We start from the raw sequence: 18,963 nt of genomic DNA, 5'->3' as shown, positions 1-18,963 counted from the left end.
GTCAGTATCTCTCAGTCCAAACTTCATCATAGGCTCATTGTTATGGAGATAAAAATAGGCAATAGTGTTATACAGGTAGTCCTCACTTACCGACCACAACTGGGAATGGCAACTCCAATGCTAAGTGATGCAATCATAAAGTGAAATGTCACATGACTGCATCTGACTTACAACATCAGTTCATCAGTTCTGGCTGCAGTTGTTAAGTGATTCACTATGGGTCATTAAGCATGACATCACATGACTGCGGGACACTGCAACTGTTGTAAATGTGCGGCAGTTGCCAAGCGCCAAATCGCAATCATGTGATTGCAGGGGCACTGTGAGGGCTGCAACTTCAAGGAATGGTCATAAGTCTCCTTTTTCAGGACCAGCATAACTTTGAACGGTCGCTGAATGAGTGGGCATTAAGCGAGGACTATCTATCTATCTATCTATCTATCTATCTATCTATCTATCTATCTATCTATCTATCACTTTGAACTCTTGAATGAAAGTCTGGAACTTGAATAGATTTGATTCATAGGTATCAGATTGATTGATTGATTGATTGATTGATTGATTGATTGTTAAACTTGTATGCAGCCCATCTCCCCCAACAGGTGACTCTGGGTGGCTCACAATAACAAAAAAGGAAAAAACTCCAATCCCTCCAACAATGGCTAAAAAACTGAATTGAATTAATAAATAAATCTGATACCTATGAATCAAATCTATTCAAGTTCTTCATCTTAGGCAATTAACTATTTACACAATGAGCCTATCAGCCCGGAGTGGCTTTTTTCAGTAGATTTTTATTAGGGAGTTCTATCATTACATTAACATATAAAACAATCAAGATGTTGACATAGAAATGTTAAATTCACTTTACAAAGATAAGGCTCAAGTTTACAGGTACATTTCCCGCCCTACCCCCGCCCGGAATTCTTGTCCATTTGCATTTCAGAGAAATAATCCCTATTTAATTCTTCTCAGAGTTTGTGTTTATAAATATTAAACAAATCACAAAATATATGTCAAGTACAGAATGTTCTACAATATAGTCCAAGCACAAACAGAAATACACAATACTGCACCTACGAACTCTTCATATCCCAGCTCTGATATTTCCAGTTCTGGAGACAAAACTGGTCTGGTTTATGTACATATTCTTCAGTCTTTTCTCATTTCTATGTGTAATCTAGAAAAGAGCCCTCACAATTCAATTGATACATCTCTATCCTTTCATGTACATGCACGTGCCTTTCATTCTATGCATATCCTTATTGCACAGTTTATTCTCTGAGGTAATTTGTTCCTCAAGCAATTCAACATTTCCCAGATCAAATTAACTAATACTAACAAAGGCTTCTAATGATTCTGGAGCAATAGGACATGGACGAGACTACATTTTAGAATCCAGGAACTATAATTAAAAAGCTTGGTATTTTATAAATACCTAGAGGACCAAGACAAGAGTTTGGATTTATTGCTATTATAATATTTGCAATATCTATAATAATCTACTTTTATAACTATGTATCTCTAAGATTACTGTTATTTTGGTTTTGGAAAACAACAATAGATGCCTCCTGATTGGGTTCTTGATTCAGCTCAAAGTTGCAAAAAGGATTAAATATGCACCAAATAATAGATTTTTTTTTTTTGCAATGAAATAATTTAGGAAAGGAAGAGCTTTAAAATAGCTTGAAGATAAAATTGTACATGGTTTCAGTCACTTTTGAGATATACAAAAACATTTCATATATTTACTTATGATTGAAAAGAGTTACTCTAAAAAAGTATGAGTATTTTATATTTACTTTTTAGATGATGTAGGACATGCAAGGGAAATTACCCAGGTTTTTCAACTAGCCAATTATATAAAAAAGGGAATCCGGTTCAAAGCTTGTGCCCTGATCCAGTTAGTTGCACCTGACAACTGTGAGAACTCCAAAACATAAACCATTCTAAATCAGGAGTTCATAATTTTTTCTACAGTACATACTACATCTTCTTTGTGCAAATTGTATACACAATCCAATGCATAATTAAGCACATGGGAATTACATGGGAGTTAGTTAGAAAGGTTTATATATTAAAAGGTATATGTATTACTGGTTAGGTTTGTTGCAATATTTTTAACAGGATAATGTAAAAAAAAATATTTTAAAAGTTCTTAAGTTTAAAATATACTTTAAGTACTTTATACATATACTTGATGAATTATTTAGAAATTAATATTTATTATTTTGTAATAATAGATAGCAATTCTAAAACCATTAATAGAATAAGACATGTTTTGGGAGCTTCCTTGAAACAAAAGGCTGTAATCTTATACCCATTAATCTGGAAGTAGGATGTAAATTGAACATATTTCTAAGGACACAAGTGTAGGACTGTGTGTAAATATCCTATCACTGATATAGTTAGGAAAGGGGAAGAGTGAATTTTGTGTCAGGAAATCCAGATTGGCGAATATGATATTCAGTTGTTTTTCTGCTTATACCTCCTTTCATTTGAAAATTGGGCATGTGGACATGTTGATCTTCTCTAAATAAACAAGATTTTAGTGACAGCCTTTTAAAAAAGCTTGGAGTTACACAGGCACAAAATCTCCATCAAGACAACAAAGATAACAACACACCACTGTCAAAAGGACACTTTTATAAATAAATAATGTGCATCCATTGTTAATTACATTAAGGAAGAAAGCATGCTTAAGAAATAATGCATGAAATTGTGAGTCTGGGATTTATGATGATGAAAAATAATGAATATAATTAGAAACTAACTTTTTTCAGATGTTTGAAATTCTGGGGGCAGTACGTTTTTCACAGAAACTTCCTCTATCTTTGGAGACAGGTGAATTTTTAAAACTGTTATTTATTTCAGTAGGTCTAGCTTTACCTTTTTTTAAAAAAATCACAATTTCTATGTAACTTACAATCATGTATTGTTAATTCAAAATCTCTAAATCTCCTGAAAAACTATACTTGTGCTACTTTGCAAAGAACTTTCATGAGTGCATCACAGGAAAATCCAAATTGCCATCTTGAGAAAATTATGTCCCACTCTTTAGTTTCAGAACAGCTAACGTAGAACTACACATTATACTGACCATGTATCTGCCAGTTAATATTAATACAGAGACATGGGGAATATGCAGGACTGGCTCAACAGACAGGAGAAAATGCTTAACCATTTCTGTATCCACTGATTCTTTTCTGCAAATACCCTTCCAAGCTGATTGTGCATACAGAAAACAGTGTATAAAGAAGAACTAAGTATTTTCTCCTCCCCTGAAACTCACCTGCAAATCATGGCTACACTATTTTTTCCTAATGTGTAGTTCCTCTGAAACTTGATATTTGAAAAATTAGTCTTTCACTTCCATCTAACAGACGTGCCTATTTTCCACCTCAATTATTCATCATCTTGTGCAGATCCTGAAGAATACTATTCTTCTTTTTAAAAAATGCTAAAATGCTTTAAAAATCCATGATATGTCCTTGTGCACATATTCATCTGTACACTTAAATATCTTCAGAAATTGCATTTGCTAAAAATTTACCAAAATTTGTAAAGACATAAAAATATTTTTAAATGAAAAAAATCAAACAAAATAATAATAATAATAATAATAATAATAATAATAATAATAACAACAACAACAATAATACCCGAGCAATCAGTGTTTGCTTATATAGGCATTGGTTACTAGATATTGTTTCACTAAGGAATATATTCAAAAGCATCCTCTTCCATTTGTTGTTAATGATTAAAATTAGGACAACATGGCTTGATATGATAGAAATGATAGCTTTCAGTTCAGTTGAATTACTGATAAAAACAGGAAAACAAATAAAAACAAATACTACTTTTTGGTTATTTAAAGGCCACTACTACATCTATATCAATTATTCAATTATGAAAAGTAAATGTAAGGATTTTGAAGTTATTGTCTATCAAAATAAAGAACTAATCAAGGATAACCTGCAGGATGTTTATGAGCACCTAAATACTGACTAAAATTCACTAGTTTTGAATATAGCCCTTAGTTTTGCACGTATTTTTAATGTTTAAGAGCTGCCAAACAAATGGCTAATGAAGTCTACTTTGCAGGCTATCCACTGTCTGAGAGGACAGTAATATTCAATGTGAAACTGCTGAAACTCTGGTGTCTGGCGGATTTCATGGAGGAAGGAGATGTCAAGGTCTGATTCCAGAAGGACAAGTAGTAGAGGGAAAACCACAAGCAATATCCCAAGCCCAACAAAAAGAAGTCTGGAAAAACTCTTCAGAACAGCATTTATCTTCAAGTTACCCATCAAAAAGTCATAGCTCCACCTAAGTGCTTTTCGAGCTTCCTTCAATTCTTCCTCCTCTGCAACCAAAAATGCATTTTCATCTACCTCCAGTTCCTCAAATGAATCTGTATCTTCTTTCCCATTTTCTGCCCTTGGAGAAGTTTGAAAGAGAAGGTCTATCTCCTCATCATTAACAGGAGTGGGGAGCAAGCTGGTACTTGGATTGTACATCAGTTCTGAAATTGTTAAAGGTTCCTCTTTGATTTTCTCACTCTCTTCAATTGAAAGATCTGAACCATCATCTGTTTCTTTAGTAGGAGAGCTTGATATCACAGGGGTAGAAATATCATCTTCCTTCGGCAGCTGGATACCTGTAAAATAGCACTTTTAGATTCTCAAACTTATAGTTCAAGGAGATAAAACTACAGCCAAAACATGGACAATTACAGAAACAACTGCTTGCAATTTAATCATTAACTGATTTATATTAAGTTTAAGTGAAAGGAACTTCCTTTATAGTTCAGCAAGTTAAATATAACTTGTTACCATTACTCATTTTAGTACAAAACTCAAGTTTTTAAAAATAAAAATTTGCATTTTGAGAACCTGAAATGAAAATCTTCAGTTATCCCATGGTACAGTACTATATTCCATAGTAAATACTTGCATTATCAGACACACTTATAATGTGTGTTTGTAGAAGGATGCATCATGATCTAACATCTATTAATAGGTTATTGATGGCAGTAAATGATGAGAAAATATGTATGATAGTGGATTGATGAGAAATACTGGTTATCACATGATTCCATTTCTCAAGATACAGTATTAATCAATGCTACATAGATGTCACAAATGACAAAATGCATTAAAGTATGCAAGACAGCTTGATTGACTAGACTAACTGGGGGAAGTGGTGTTCATTACTCCTAATATGGTCAAACTATAAATTACATCATTTGTATCAACATACATAATTTGTGTAATGATGCCAATATACAAATCATGCAAATCATATAATTTGCATCAATTTGCATAAACAGCAGTATGCAAATAGTATAAATTACAACAAATGACATATAACATTAACATAAATTGAATATAAATTACATTGCCTTATCCAGACAAATTTGTATCTAATGGTAGTCTGTCAAGTTAAGTATTTTAGCTTCAAAGTTAGCAGATCTAGACTGAAGTGTTCTCTAAGTAAATTTGCTACAAAGACTAATTTTTCTTACAGTCTTTCATTCTAAAATTATAAAATTCCATTTAGAGTCCAGTGTTATTTGACTATTTTAAGCTTTTATGTGGGTGAACTGAAATGAGGTGTATTTTTCAATGTAAAGAACTGATATAAATGAATATAAGCCTAAACTCTTAGAACTCAAGACACCGTACATGGGAGTCTTCCCTAATTCTACCCCTGTGGCAACAATCCTCTAAAGTACCTTGGGCTGCGAAAGAGCAACAGATCCAATGAGTTCTATGATCACATTTATTAATTTCTTCAAGAAATCAACAATACATACTTACGTTGAATGCCAGGTGGGTCTTTTAAAAAAAAGTTCATGTTCATAATCTCAAGATCACCTTTGGCAATCTGATTTTAATCCAGTATTTTCCCTTGAACATCAATTGTAAGACTGTTCACACTGAATTAGATTTAGACTGATTTTTGTACATCTAAATAAACTAAAATTGCATCCAATTCAAAGCGAGTTAAAGACAATGTTCATTTTATTTATGGCTCCAAAAACCATTTTAACACTATTAGCTGTTCTAACCCAAGATCACTCTGTTATCCTGCATATTTTATGTAGCCCCTTGTATCTATTTTCCCATGCCTTGTATCAACTGCTCCGTTTATGTTAATTGGAGTTACGCTATCCACATTGCTCAGCTTAACTCCTAAAATCCTCTGATGCTTAGCCAAAGGTGCAACCTGATCCAAAGAGATACAGTGGGGCAAAAAAGTATTTAGTCAGCTACCAATTGTGCATGTTCTCCCACTTAAAAAGATGAGAGAGGCCTGTAATTTTCATCATGGGTATACCTCAACTATGAGAGACAAAATGAGGAAAAAAATCCAGAAAATCACATTGTCTGATTTTTAAAGAATTTATTTGCAAATCATGGTGGAAAATAAGTATTTGGTCACCTACAAACAAGCAAGATGTCTGGCTCTCACAGACCTGTAACTACTTCTTTAAGAGGCTCCTATGTCCTCCACTCGTTATCTGTAGTAATGGCACCTGTTTGACCTTGTTATCAGTATAAAAGACACCTGTCCACAACCTCAAAGAGTCACACTCCAAACTCCACTATGGCCAAGACCAAAGAGCTGTAGAAGGACACCAGAAACAAAATTGTAGACCTGCACCAGGCTGGGAAGACCGAATCTGCAATAGGCAAGCAGCTTGGTGTGAAGAAATCAACTGTGGCAGCAATAATTAGAAAATGGAAGACATACAAGACCATTGATAATCTCCCTCGATCTGGGACTCCATGCAAGATCTCACCCCGTGGGGTCAAAATGATCACAAGAACGGTGAGCAAAAATCCCAGAACCACACGGGGGGACCTAGTGAATGACCTGCAGAGAGCTGGGACCAAAGTAACAAAGGCTACCATCAGTAACACACTACGCCGCCAGGGACTCAAATCCTGCATGCCAGATGTGTCCCCCTGCTTAAGCCAGTACATGTCCGGGCCCGTCTGAAGTTTGCTAGAGAGTATCTGGATGATCCAGAAGAGGATTGGGAGAATGTCATATGGTCAGATGAAACCAAAGTAGAACGTTTTGGTCTAAACTCAACTTGTGGTGTTTGGAGGAGAGAGAATGCTGAGTTGCATCCAAAGAACACCATACCTACTGTGAAGCATGGGGGTGGAAACATCATGCTTTGGGGCTGTTTTTCTGCAAAGGGACCAGGACGACTGATCCGTGTAAAGGAAAGAATGAATGGGGCTATGTATCGTGAGATTTTGAGTGAACACCTCCTTCCATCAGCAAGGGCATTGAAGATGAAACGTGGCTGGGTCTTTCAGCATGACAATGATCCCAAGCACACTGCCCGGGCAACGAAGGAGTGGCTTCGTAAGAAGCATTTCAAGGTCCTGGAGTGGCCTAGCCAGTCTCCAGATCTCAACCCCATGGAAAACCTTTGGAAGGAGTTGAAAGTCCATGTTGCCCAGCAACAGCCCTAAAACATCATTGCTCTAGAGGAGATCTGCATGGAGGAATGGGCCAAAATACCAGCAACAGTGTGTGAAAACCTTGTGAAGACTTACAGAAAACGTTTGACCTCTGTCATTACCAACAAAGGATATATAACAAAGTATTGAGATGAACTTTGGATATTGACCAAATACTTATTTTCCACCATGATTTGCAAATAAATTCTTTAAAAATCAGACAATGTGATTTTCTGGATTTTTTTCCCCATTTTGTCTCTCATAGTTGAGGTATACCTATGATGAAAATTACAGGCCTCTCTCATCTTTTTAAGTGGGAGAACTTGCACAATTGGTGGCTGACTAAATACTTTTTTGCCCCACTGTATCAGAGTTCCCTTCTGGGGATGAGCTGTTCCATGAAACCTGCATTGGAAGATGCAATCACTGCATACAACAAGGCTGTGAGCACAACTGAATGCAACAACTTTTCACCTTACCATTCCCTTCTAATCCCAATATTTTCCACAACCAGCATCTGTTTTAAACTAAAAGGGCCTTTGCATTTTTATTACAATATAGGTTAATCCCTTCAGCTTGTCCTTGCTATGAAACAGTGAACTTATTTTGGGCTTAAGGAAACCCTGGAATGATTTGAGTTAAACTGTTAAATGGGATTTAGACCTGTTTCTCATGAGAACAGAGCATTTGCATGAAATAAATGTTTGAGTATGGTTGTCAATTTCTTTTTGGGATCTTTTTTTAACACCAAAGTTTACATTTTCTCACTAGTATTATAACAGCACCAAATCTTTGGCATCTCCCCCTTACTACACATATTTTGTATACATAAATATGGCATTTGTATCTGAGGGATTAATGCCATTAAAATTGTTTTCATGTGTAATTTAATTTTTCCATGCCTGTTATGCTAAGTGTGTGCTGAGATCACTTACTCCATTTCAACTGAGTCTAATCAAGGACTCAGAACACAGGCTGAATAAGTTGGTGTTGCACCGGAAGTAGTCTAAACTGACTTGATGGCTAAATCTATATGATGGACTGAGAAAAACAGAACTCTGCAGGGATAAGAAAGCCACCTGGCTTGGAAGCTTCTGAAAGAGGTGGTAGGATATTTAGTTCAGGGCTGAAACATGCAGTAAGCAAACTCTGGGATTGACCTTGAAGGCGGAGGCACCAAAAGGATGTCCACATTTGGATTACTCCTTTGGGTAGTAAGAAGGACAATGGTTATTTATTTGGGTCTGGATATTAATGGAAATAGTTGGGCCATCCCTGGGTGAAACAATGGGATAGCTGGTAGGGTTATTTTTATTTCAGTTATTGCTGGTGTGATGGATGGATGAAGATGGGGGAGAGCCTAGCCACAGCCACACAGGTACAACCTGCCTATTTAACATATAGGCTGTGAATAAGAAGGCTAGAGTTAATAGGGCAATGTAGCTCACTATGGGTTGGTTTTCAGAATTGTAAATGAGATCCAGGATAAAGGACATCCATCTTTTAGTATCTAGTTTTTGTTAATCTGCTGCTCTGAATTATTGTTTGCCTTGTTTGTATCACATTTCTATGGTTTAAAAAAGGCAATTGAAGCTTGGACATTTGAGTTTTATTTTCTTCCCTAGTCCAGTATTATGGGACAGAGGGATAGATGGTGGAAAGGAAAGAGGCAGATCTATGAAGGGAGGTAAAACCCATTCAGTTAGAATGGTTCCTACCAGTGTCTCCTCTGCATAGTTTGCAAGTCAGATTACCACAGAATTTGAGGTTACTTCCTGAAGTATGAGGACAGGAGTCTTGAGCTGCTATGGTGCAGAGCTAGGGGTGAATATAAAGGAGGCACAGTGATGACATCATCATAAGTTGGTTGGACTCAGAGGGCATCAAAATTGAATAAATAAATAATTAATGCATACTTACACTGAATGCCAGGTGAGTCTTTAAAAAAAAAAGATAATGTTCATAATCTCATAATAAATTAAGGGGCCAACCTGGTCTGTATTAGGTAGATAAAACAGAATGTGGCAGGGGATTTGTTTGGGCCTACTTATTGACAGATGGCTGTTTAATTCCTACTGGTTACAAGCCCAATTCAAATGGTGTATAAAGCCACATATAGCTCATAGTAGTATATAAAGCCATATAAAGCTAAGGAGCGAGCTACCTATATACCTACCTACTCTCACACAGTATTCCTCTGACTCTTTAATCATCACCAGGCACCTTTTGTGGATCTTGCCACATATACATTTGACATTAATTCTCTTTTCTTCATGTTAAGGCCCATATTGCAGAACAAAGCATTGCTGGACTTAAGAGCTTAGAATGGGGCTTAACACTATTTGTTTACTTAGGCCTTTTAATTATTTCGAAATTTGTTTTATTTTTTCAAAAAAATTGTTACATGGTTGAATAAATGTTTAAGGCTTGTGTCAATTGTATTTGCTATTTTAATTGTATTTTTGTAAGCCACCCTGACCCCATTAAAGGAATGGGCCCTATAAAAATACTTTAAATAAATAAATAAAGCATAGCCTGGGAAAAACTGAAATGGCTCTAGGTAGATGGATTGAAATGTTTTTATGGCAAGAAAACCAGTAGTTAGGAATAATGACGCCCCATGTGAGGGAGGACGCTTTCATTGTTTGAAGCAGGTAGAGAAGAATTAACTCAAAAGTCTTTCATATAAAATAAAACAAGTGCTACAGTAGGTCAGTCAGCCAATACAACCTACAACACAGAATGAGAGACTGGCAACAACCAAATGGAACAAACAGTAAAACTACAGACCTCATCCACTTCCATCTTCCAACAAATACTATTTGGCAAGATCAATGATACTGGCTGGCACACACTTTGATTTGATTATTGAATGAAATAAAGTAACTAACTAACTAGCTGGCCTTATTACCTAGATTACTCTGATTTAAAGCAGGCTGTCATTTACTAAATCAGCACTCTCCATGTTTGTGGCATGTCTGTCATAGACTACCAGGATAGGAAAGGAATTAATTCAAACCTGTCAGCTCTGCCCTGGAAAATGAAAATCTACTTCAAATAATCTGATAACTTCAACTTAACCTGATGCTAGCATATAACAGGAAGAAGGTAAAAAAAAGTTCCAGTTTTATAGTCAGTATAATTTTCCAGAACAGGTTATATAATCTAATTATAGAAGAAATGGAAACCAGTTATGTACTAATAGGAAAAGACAATGCCTAAAATAATTTGAAAAGTCATTGCATGTTTCCCATATTAATTCAGAAATAAGAGACTGTACATGTAGTTTCAATTTCCTCAAAAAGTAGATTTTAATTTAATAAGAATGGAGAACTAACCATTTAAAAAATTTAATCTCAAGTAATACAACTACACATTTAGCTATCTATCCAAAATGCAGATTTGGCATTATTCCTACAGCCTTTAGTACTTACCATTCCTGAACTGTTAACATGAAATTAAGGTTAGAAATAGGATCTTTATATAAACAGAATTCAGTTCTAGTATATAGTTTACATAGTTGCTCAGTTTTATTCTTTTTTTACCTTCATACTTGAAAAGGTCATCATGTGTGATACTTATTGCAGAGAATTTGATAAAATAGAAAACTGGACAGCCTTTTGCCACTTGGCAAAGCTATAATTTCAAATATTTTAAAGATCATATCGGAAAATTCTCTAACTTCATTTTATGTTCATTGCCACCATTCAAAATCTACACTTTTCTGACTTTAACTACATCATCACAATAATGGTGATGATGATGGTGATGATGATGATAAAGACAAAGGATTAAACTATATTTCATACAGAGCACATTAATACAACATAGTACAAAATTAAAATGGAATAAAACCACTTTTTTCTGTATGGACATGATTTTAAAACATGATGTAAATTCATTTAAATTGCATTTTTGTCATACACAAATATGGAGGATAAAAGCTCAAAATGCTTTCAAACTGCTTTTTAATTTGATGAAAATCTTAATAAAATTGATCTCAAGATGGCTGCTGGCCTAGATTTAATTTCTCTGCATGCACATGCTCACAGAAAATTTTGCATACATACAGTACATACCCATCACGCTATTCTCTTTCGGGTTAAGCAACGTTTTGCAAAGTGCAGAAAAAGAGTAAGAGACAGTGAGCAAAATAAATTACAGGCAGGAGATAAGAGAAAAGAAAAAGAAATCAGGTTTATACCAATATCATTCACTACACTTCTCCATATTTTTCTTATCCTTGCAGACCATCCTCACATCCACAATGTCCATACATTGCTTCATATATTGCATTTATTTCTTTTAACTTCTACCTCTGTCTTTTTGAGAATCTTATTAACTCCATCTATCCAGGACTTTCCTCTCAACACATTCATCCATATATTTGTTTTGGAATTCAATCTTCATTCTTTCTTCATGATCAAAACTCCTCAAAATATTTCTTTCATATTGGTGATTCACCATTCAGCATGCATTCATTCTTTATCCTATATTTGTTTATAATGCATACAACACTTAAGTAACCCGTTTCTACTGCATTCAACTTTTATATTTCTCTTAACATATCCTACTCTTACTTATATAGAACAAAGTGAACAGTAGCCATTTTAACTTCTTTTGACATTTCTTCTCACAACAAACCTCTTACTACTTGCTCTTACTTTTTTGCCATCTTAATTGTTTTCCCATTCATTTTTTCATCTTTAGTAAACATTCTGCCAAGGTACACAGTTCATCCAAATGTGTGCTTTTTTTCTATGCACATATTAATTGTAATTGTTCACTCAATTTTCTTTGTCAAACTCAACTATCTTGGCCTTTGATATATTAAGTTTCAGATCCATAGTCTTAGTTTATTTACCATACAATTTATCTAACATTTGCAGCATAGCATCATCTGTATTCAGATGCAACATTCATGTCACCAATCAACTTACCTCTAATATTACAAGCATTTCTTATACATTTATGCAAAAATACATTAAACAATCAAGAAGGAATTGCATATTTTGTCTTACTCATTATTCTGTGTTGAACCATTCACTAAGTGTTTCATTTATTCTCATACATGTTTTACTTCCATCATATACTACTCTTATCATATTCATCAACCAACCTTCAGTTCAATATTTCTGCAAGATATCTCATAATTCAAGTCTGCTGACTTTATCATAAGCTTTTCTAAATCAACAAAACATACAATAAGGTTTCTCACATTTCATACATTTCTCAATAACTTGCTAAATTGCAACAATCAATCTTCATATCTTATTCCAGGCACAAAACTTCACTGCACTTCCCAAATTTTGCTTAGTGTGTATGGCTGAGTGTGCCTAGGTAGTTTTTAGCATCTCTTTAAATAAGACCATTCAGAAACCATGTACATATATTGCTAATAATGTTGAAGCTGAAATCCCACATCACTATATTATGCATGTTAATAAGGTAATTGTATGAATGGAATGTACTATGTGCCAGGCCTTGATGTGATAACCCTCATCCATGTGCTTCCTGTATTCAGATATTTCAATGGAATGAGTGGGACCTTACCACCGAGAAGTAGCTCTCAAATTGTTAGGAGTGTGTGTGAACACAACCATATAGCTTGAGAATCAAGATTCTAAAAGGAGGTGGTTTCTAAAGGAGAATCAAATAATGTAGTCCTTCGGATGACCTATGAGTATTAAATAATTTTGTGATACTACTCCCTGCAAGTTATATTTAGCCCCTGTCTGCTCCTTCATGATCTCAACATAGGGATATTGGGTCCTGGATACATGTCAGAATGTCTTCTCTAGGCATTCATCCCCAACACTTAGCTTAGTATCTGAGACTATTTCAAATGTTCATGCTGGCTGAAGTACAGAAATTCTGTAAAAAGAACAGAACCTCTTCAATTTTGGCAAGTGATCTACGGAATACCATTCCAATAGAACCATAGCTAACCCCCGCATTGAATATTTAAGACATCTGACTTTTCAGACAGACTTTTGGTAAGGACTAATAACGGCTTTTCTGCTGTCCTTGTTGTCTTCCCTTCTAACTGGCTGTTACAATGCATATGTTATGGTTATTTTTACAGTGCTGCTGTTTTATTTTTATTAATTTTAATCTACTTTATTACTATAAAATTTATTTATAGTAAACTGGTCTGATTTCCTTTTAAAAGACATACTTTTTAAAAAATAATATTTACAGTGTTGATATTTTAGACAGTATTAAAACGATAGTTGTTAGTGTAATTTAACTTTAAGGAAGTGAAAGTATTTTTGCAGAAATACCTTCTTTCTTAGCTTTGGGAACCCTATTTGCAAAAGAAGTGTCATAAAGAAGGGGTTCTCAAATTCTGCAGAACCACAATGCCTTAAAATCTGCCACCTAGAGTCACTTGTATAGTGAGATGGGCAGCATATATAAATTTGAAAAATAAATAAAATGATAAATTAACTTGTGTGCAACTGCACCCTTGCCATGAATAAAATAAATGCCTTATTGGGGTTACAGTTGAGCAAGAAATAAATTTAGCATTTACTTTTTATAATTAAATTTTACAGTAATCTGAATCTCTGAGGTAGCATAGTCACCCACTTTGTGCTTCCATAAGCAAAATGAGAAGCAAAGTCTACAAAGGTTTTGACCATGCTCCCACTTTGGTCAGGTTTAAAAAGTATTTGTCATTTCCCAGATGCTTGTGACTCATGGGGGTCCTGAACCATAGTTTGAGAACCACTATCACAGAAATTTATTATCACTTCCTGGAAAGGAATATGTCCTAGCATTTATTTCAGAAAGTTTCACTGTTGGTAATAAAATAGGCTATAACATTTCTGAGAATAATCCCTTTGGTCTTTCTTAGCTCAATTATCATTTTTTTTTTCAATTTAACATGATTTTTGGTGAGGGTACTTAATCATAAAGATTTCCTAAGGATAAGTTTTAAATGTCATGGGACTGTACTATCTGTAATTCAGAGATGCATGCATGCCATGCATTCACCTCAAAGCCATTTAAAAATAACTGTACATTTTTCTTAGCAAGGTATTTGGTTAGAATGATAACTTAATGTACAACTGAACCTCATCTGTTAGGACGTTCTTCACTGAATGCTTTATTTCTCCTACCCTATCCTATCCTTCAGCTTCCCCAGCTGTTCTCTCGTTTGCTCTTTTGAGAAAGGGAAAAACTATTCAAATACCAATATTATAATTCACTATTCACTGAGTTTTGATCCTTATCAATGTACAAAAATGTCAGAGGAAAAAAGGGGCATTGTCTTTAAAAATATTTAAATAACTAGGCAAAAATAAACTTACCAGCACTTTTAGCTGTGATCTTCGACCCATGCCTCAGCAGACGAATGCACACATCTTTACTACAGTGGTTAACCATTCTCAGATGAATACTCCTCCGGGTCTGGATTTTTACTAGGCATTTCACCATATTGACCGAAAGCTGTATTTTCTATTTCAGCCTTAACGAACTAGCCACCCATACTAGCTGTGACCTTTACCAAGTTTCCACTGTGTCCAGCTTGGAAGAGCCCAGCTGAATGAATCAAATAACAGCTTCTAATTCAGCCAATGGAAATAGCCCACTGGAGCACAGAGTGAGAACCTATTTTTAAACCCTTCCAACTGGCTCATAATACACAATGTAATTAAGAGCAAATACCAACCATTCCCTTAACAGTTGTTAATTAACAGCTGCACTATACATACCAGCCTAAACACTTGAACTGTTTATACATTGTAATGCAGAGTACTGAAGCAACAGACATAAAAGTTCACAGTATGGATATTAGAGCCAAACTAAGTCATTATGACTTTATATGGGGATATATTTTGTTCTTTAAATTTGTACCTACACTTTTAATAATCCTGGTTAGCTCAGTCTACTGACTGTAAGGGTTGAAGGTATAAAGGCTGAGACTGGCAAGATGGGATCTAGTGGTTCCCAGACCTGAGAGAGGCATTTTGTAAACCTATTTTAGTCCCCTCCAAAGACCATCAAGCAACCCCACCAAGTATTCATTCAGAAAGGCGGGAGGAAGAAACCTAGAGTTTAAACTCTAGAGCACAGATATATAAAGCCCCTGACTTCTTTGCACTGTGGTAAATAATCAATAAGAATAAGATGCTAATGTAGCCAAGTTGTGACTAGACGTCTTCTGCCAAGTGTAGCCAAGATCTTAATTTAGGGCTAAGTGCCTGGAAACCTATGATTTATTGGCAAGCCTGGACATGAAGCCTGACCCTGATGTTGCTGCTGCTGTATATATGTGGGAGATGTCTGCTATTGTAGAAAACCCTTCCACACAGCCAGGATTCAGGAAATAGAAATAGTAGTAGTGTTTCTGCTAGTGATAATTGGTGTTTAACTACACTATTCTAGGTGTAGAGTAGACAGGAATCACTCCGGCCAACATGAGCTAGTTGATCTGCTGCTACTGTCCCCCAGAATTCACTGTGATGCACTTGCACTTGCACAAGCACATATACACATGCATACACTCACACAGATAATGCTGGGAAATTTTTCTTCTCCAACAGAGCAGCACTTGTCAGTCAGTTAGATGATTAGCAAGCTACCAAGCATAGATGTCCATGGAGAGGACAAGGTGGGTTAAACATGAGAAAGCGCATATTGGGGGGAAATGCATACTAGCCCACATTTCCTAAATAAGCATTAAACCATTTATTTTTATTTCATTATTCTTTTAGATTTTTACAGAAAGTGAAGCAAAAACAAATGCAAGAAACTTGCATTGAAACAATCTGAAGATTAGAATAACAATAATTATTTTAATGTTTGTACTTGTAAATCTTTTAATATCTCCTGTTCTATTATTCTGAATTTTAATATAAGAAATATATTCAGGGTGCTAGATTATATGTGCAACAGTTACTTATTCATAATCATTACAGAAATGTTTCTAATCTAAAGTTAATTAAGTTGAGCAGAAATATATTTGCATGAAATTAGTGTGAGGGAAAGGAACTAATTCTTAGGAATGATTGCAATATCTTCTAAAGTGTCTAAAGTATGTATAGACAATTTTGCAGTGTTAGATTCGGTACTGGCTGCTCACTGGTTGTACTGGGAAATCATGCATTAAGATGCACTTGCACAACCACATATACACACGCATACATTCACACAGATAATGCTGGGAAAACTTTCTTCTCCAACAGAACAGCACATATCATCAGTCAGTTAGATGATTAGCAAGCTACCAAACATAAGTGTCCATGGAGGGGACAAGGTGGGGTAAGGGACAAAATGTGCACTGCAGTGGTGCAATGCAATGCTCTTAGGTTGTAACACAGGTAAGAAAGTGAAAATCACTTCTCACCTGATTGCACTTTCTGTGCAAACAATATCCTTGAACCAATGTGTAATAGTTTCCATCTTAAGAAAGTGCCATCATCACAGAGTTTCTAACATGGGGCCAGAAAGTATCTTTAAGTTTCTCATCCATTTGCAGGGAAATACAAGTGTCATGAAGATGGTCCTCTTCACATTCCAATGAATCATGGGTTCAGCTTAGAAGTGTTGCCAGGGTATAATGAGACAAAGCAAACTAGTCTAAATGTAGTCACATTCCTGTACGTTGTTTGCACAGAAGGCATTATTAGATGAGTAGTGTATGCTTTTTATATTCTCAGGCCTCTTCACATTTTCAGAAGTGAATGATCAGGAGAGTACAAGAGATACATTACTTGGGATTTTTAAGCACATGCTGCATCTGTGTTTCTATCCAGCAACATTATAAGTGCCCTTCTTTCATTCTTAAAGAGCATAAGTTACTTCTATTACAACAAGACAATCTCAATGTACCTACAAAATCAGAAGTTATCTGAGAAGGAAATTGCTCTATATTGCTGTATAATTCCAAAGGAGTGAGTTTGTCAAGTCCTCTCATCAGAAAAACTTTTATAGGAACATGAGATCAGAGAGATCCAATGTGATATCAATAGTCCCATGAGGGCAATATTAATAGGAATTTCTTGGTTCAAAGTTTTGAAAGCAAGAGGCCCTGCATAAATCTAATGACTAGGAAAAATGGTATTGGCAATTAATATACAATTAATACAGACCACAGAAATAAATATAAATGCAGGATTGCATAAAGAGAATACCAAAGTAAATAAAGTACACAGAGTATGCCTAAAATACCATATCAGTTTTATTCTCCAAAGCCAATAACCCACCCCAAAGCCAATAATCCATCCACTGAAAGCCAAGGAAGAAAAGCCTTTATAAAATCCTCAATGATTTGGACAAGTATGGTCTATATTCTTCTAGTCAGAGGCAATGATTTTATGTTTCATAGCTCAAAAGGTTGCAAAGAACATGGCAGTAATGTAACAACTTCACTGGGGCTGAAATGTTTGCCTTTTGAAGGTTGTCAGATCTTCAAAATAGGCTAGGTCTGGAAATAGATTCCACAAGAAATATTGGAACTCCGCTCTATTGATATAGGCTATAGTAACATAATCTTGAAAGTGTTTTCCCTTTCCTCCACATTATACCAAAGAGTCACGATGAAGTCACTTTAGTGCCTTCTTCCTTTCCTGGACTTAATTTATATTTTGCTAAGCACTACATTCCTTCTCCAAGGTCATCTCTGCAGTTCTATACACAGGGGAATATATGGGGGGAGCTGGAGGGTTGTTTAAGGTAAAATAGGCCCATTAAGGATGGGGCCTTGTGGAAGATTGAACTCACCACCTAGAGTGAGCAAGCATTTCTCTTTCCCTCCTGGGATCCTGAGCCCTGGGGCTACCTGGGAAGGGTTAAAACAGTCCCGCCCCCTTCTTAATTGGAGACTATGTCCCATAAAATGGACCAGATATCAAGCATGTATGCCAGTTGGCGAAAAAGGAGTCAAGCCAGGAAAACAGGAGAGAAATGGGGGAAAGGCCTCCAACACAAAGACAAGCAACAGAGGGGGGAAAGAGCATGACCAGGGTTTGCAAAAAAAGTGACCCAAACAAACAGGCACAGAACTCCACAAAGATGCCACTGGGGGGGGGGGCGGGGAGGAGAGAAAAGCCCCATTCACAAGTCTATAAAGGAGTGAAAAGGGTTTTCTGATGCAAATGGACTGTGACTGGCTACAAGAGCTGAAGACCTGAGGAAAAAGGAAAGACTCAAAGAGCTAGGAAATAGTTAAGACAGGAAAATATAGTGCTACAAACATATAGACATAGAGATAGAAGATTAAAGATTAAATAAGAAAAATAGTTGTAAACTTGTACTAATGGGAAAACTCTAGATTTACACAGGTAGGAAGAACTTAAACATGAAAACAGAAGCAAGCATAGAATTAGCATTAAGATTAAAAGTAAAAAATATGACTAATTTTGTATAATGAAACAAATTTTGTAGGGGGGGGAAAAACCCACCAAATTTAAGTATTTGTAATCTGTACCAGATCAGGAAAAACCCTAACAAATGGTGTTAGAAGTGGGAT

General features: G+C 35.5%; 1 protein-coding gene across 2 annotated transcripts in view; it reads right to left on the bottom strand.

Annotated features, from left to right (window-relative positions):
• Positions 1-781: 781 nt before the first annotated feature.
• FRMD3 (FERM domain containing 3) overlaps positions 782-18,963 on the bottom strand; it is a 98,843-nt gene continuing 80,661 nt past the window's right edge. For both annotated transcript variants that reach the window (XM_088130048.1, XM_025164894.2), the window contains one exon: positions 782-4,660. In XM_088130048.1, the coding sequence (XP_087986174.1) occupies positions 4,062-4,660 (599 nt within the window). In that variant the 3' untranslated portion in view covers positions 782-4,061. The remainder of the gene's footprint in view (positions 4,661-18,963) is intronic.

The sequence above is a fragment of the Python bivittatus genome, unplaced genomic scaffold (assembly GCF_059951505.1).
Source record: "Python bivittatus isolate LINGU-HERP-01145 unplaced genomic scaffold, Pbiv_v1 ctg000850_np1212, whole genome shotgun sequence".
Taxonomy (NCBI): domain Eukaryota; kingdom Metazoa; phylum Chordata; class Lepidosauria; order Squamata; family Pythonidae; genus Python; species Python bivittatus.
Note: the sequence above shows the minus strand (reverse complement) of the source record. Positions and strands in the feature narration are given on the sequence as shown.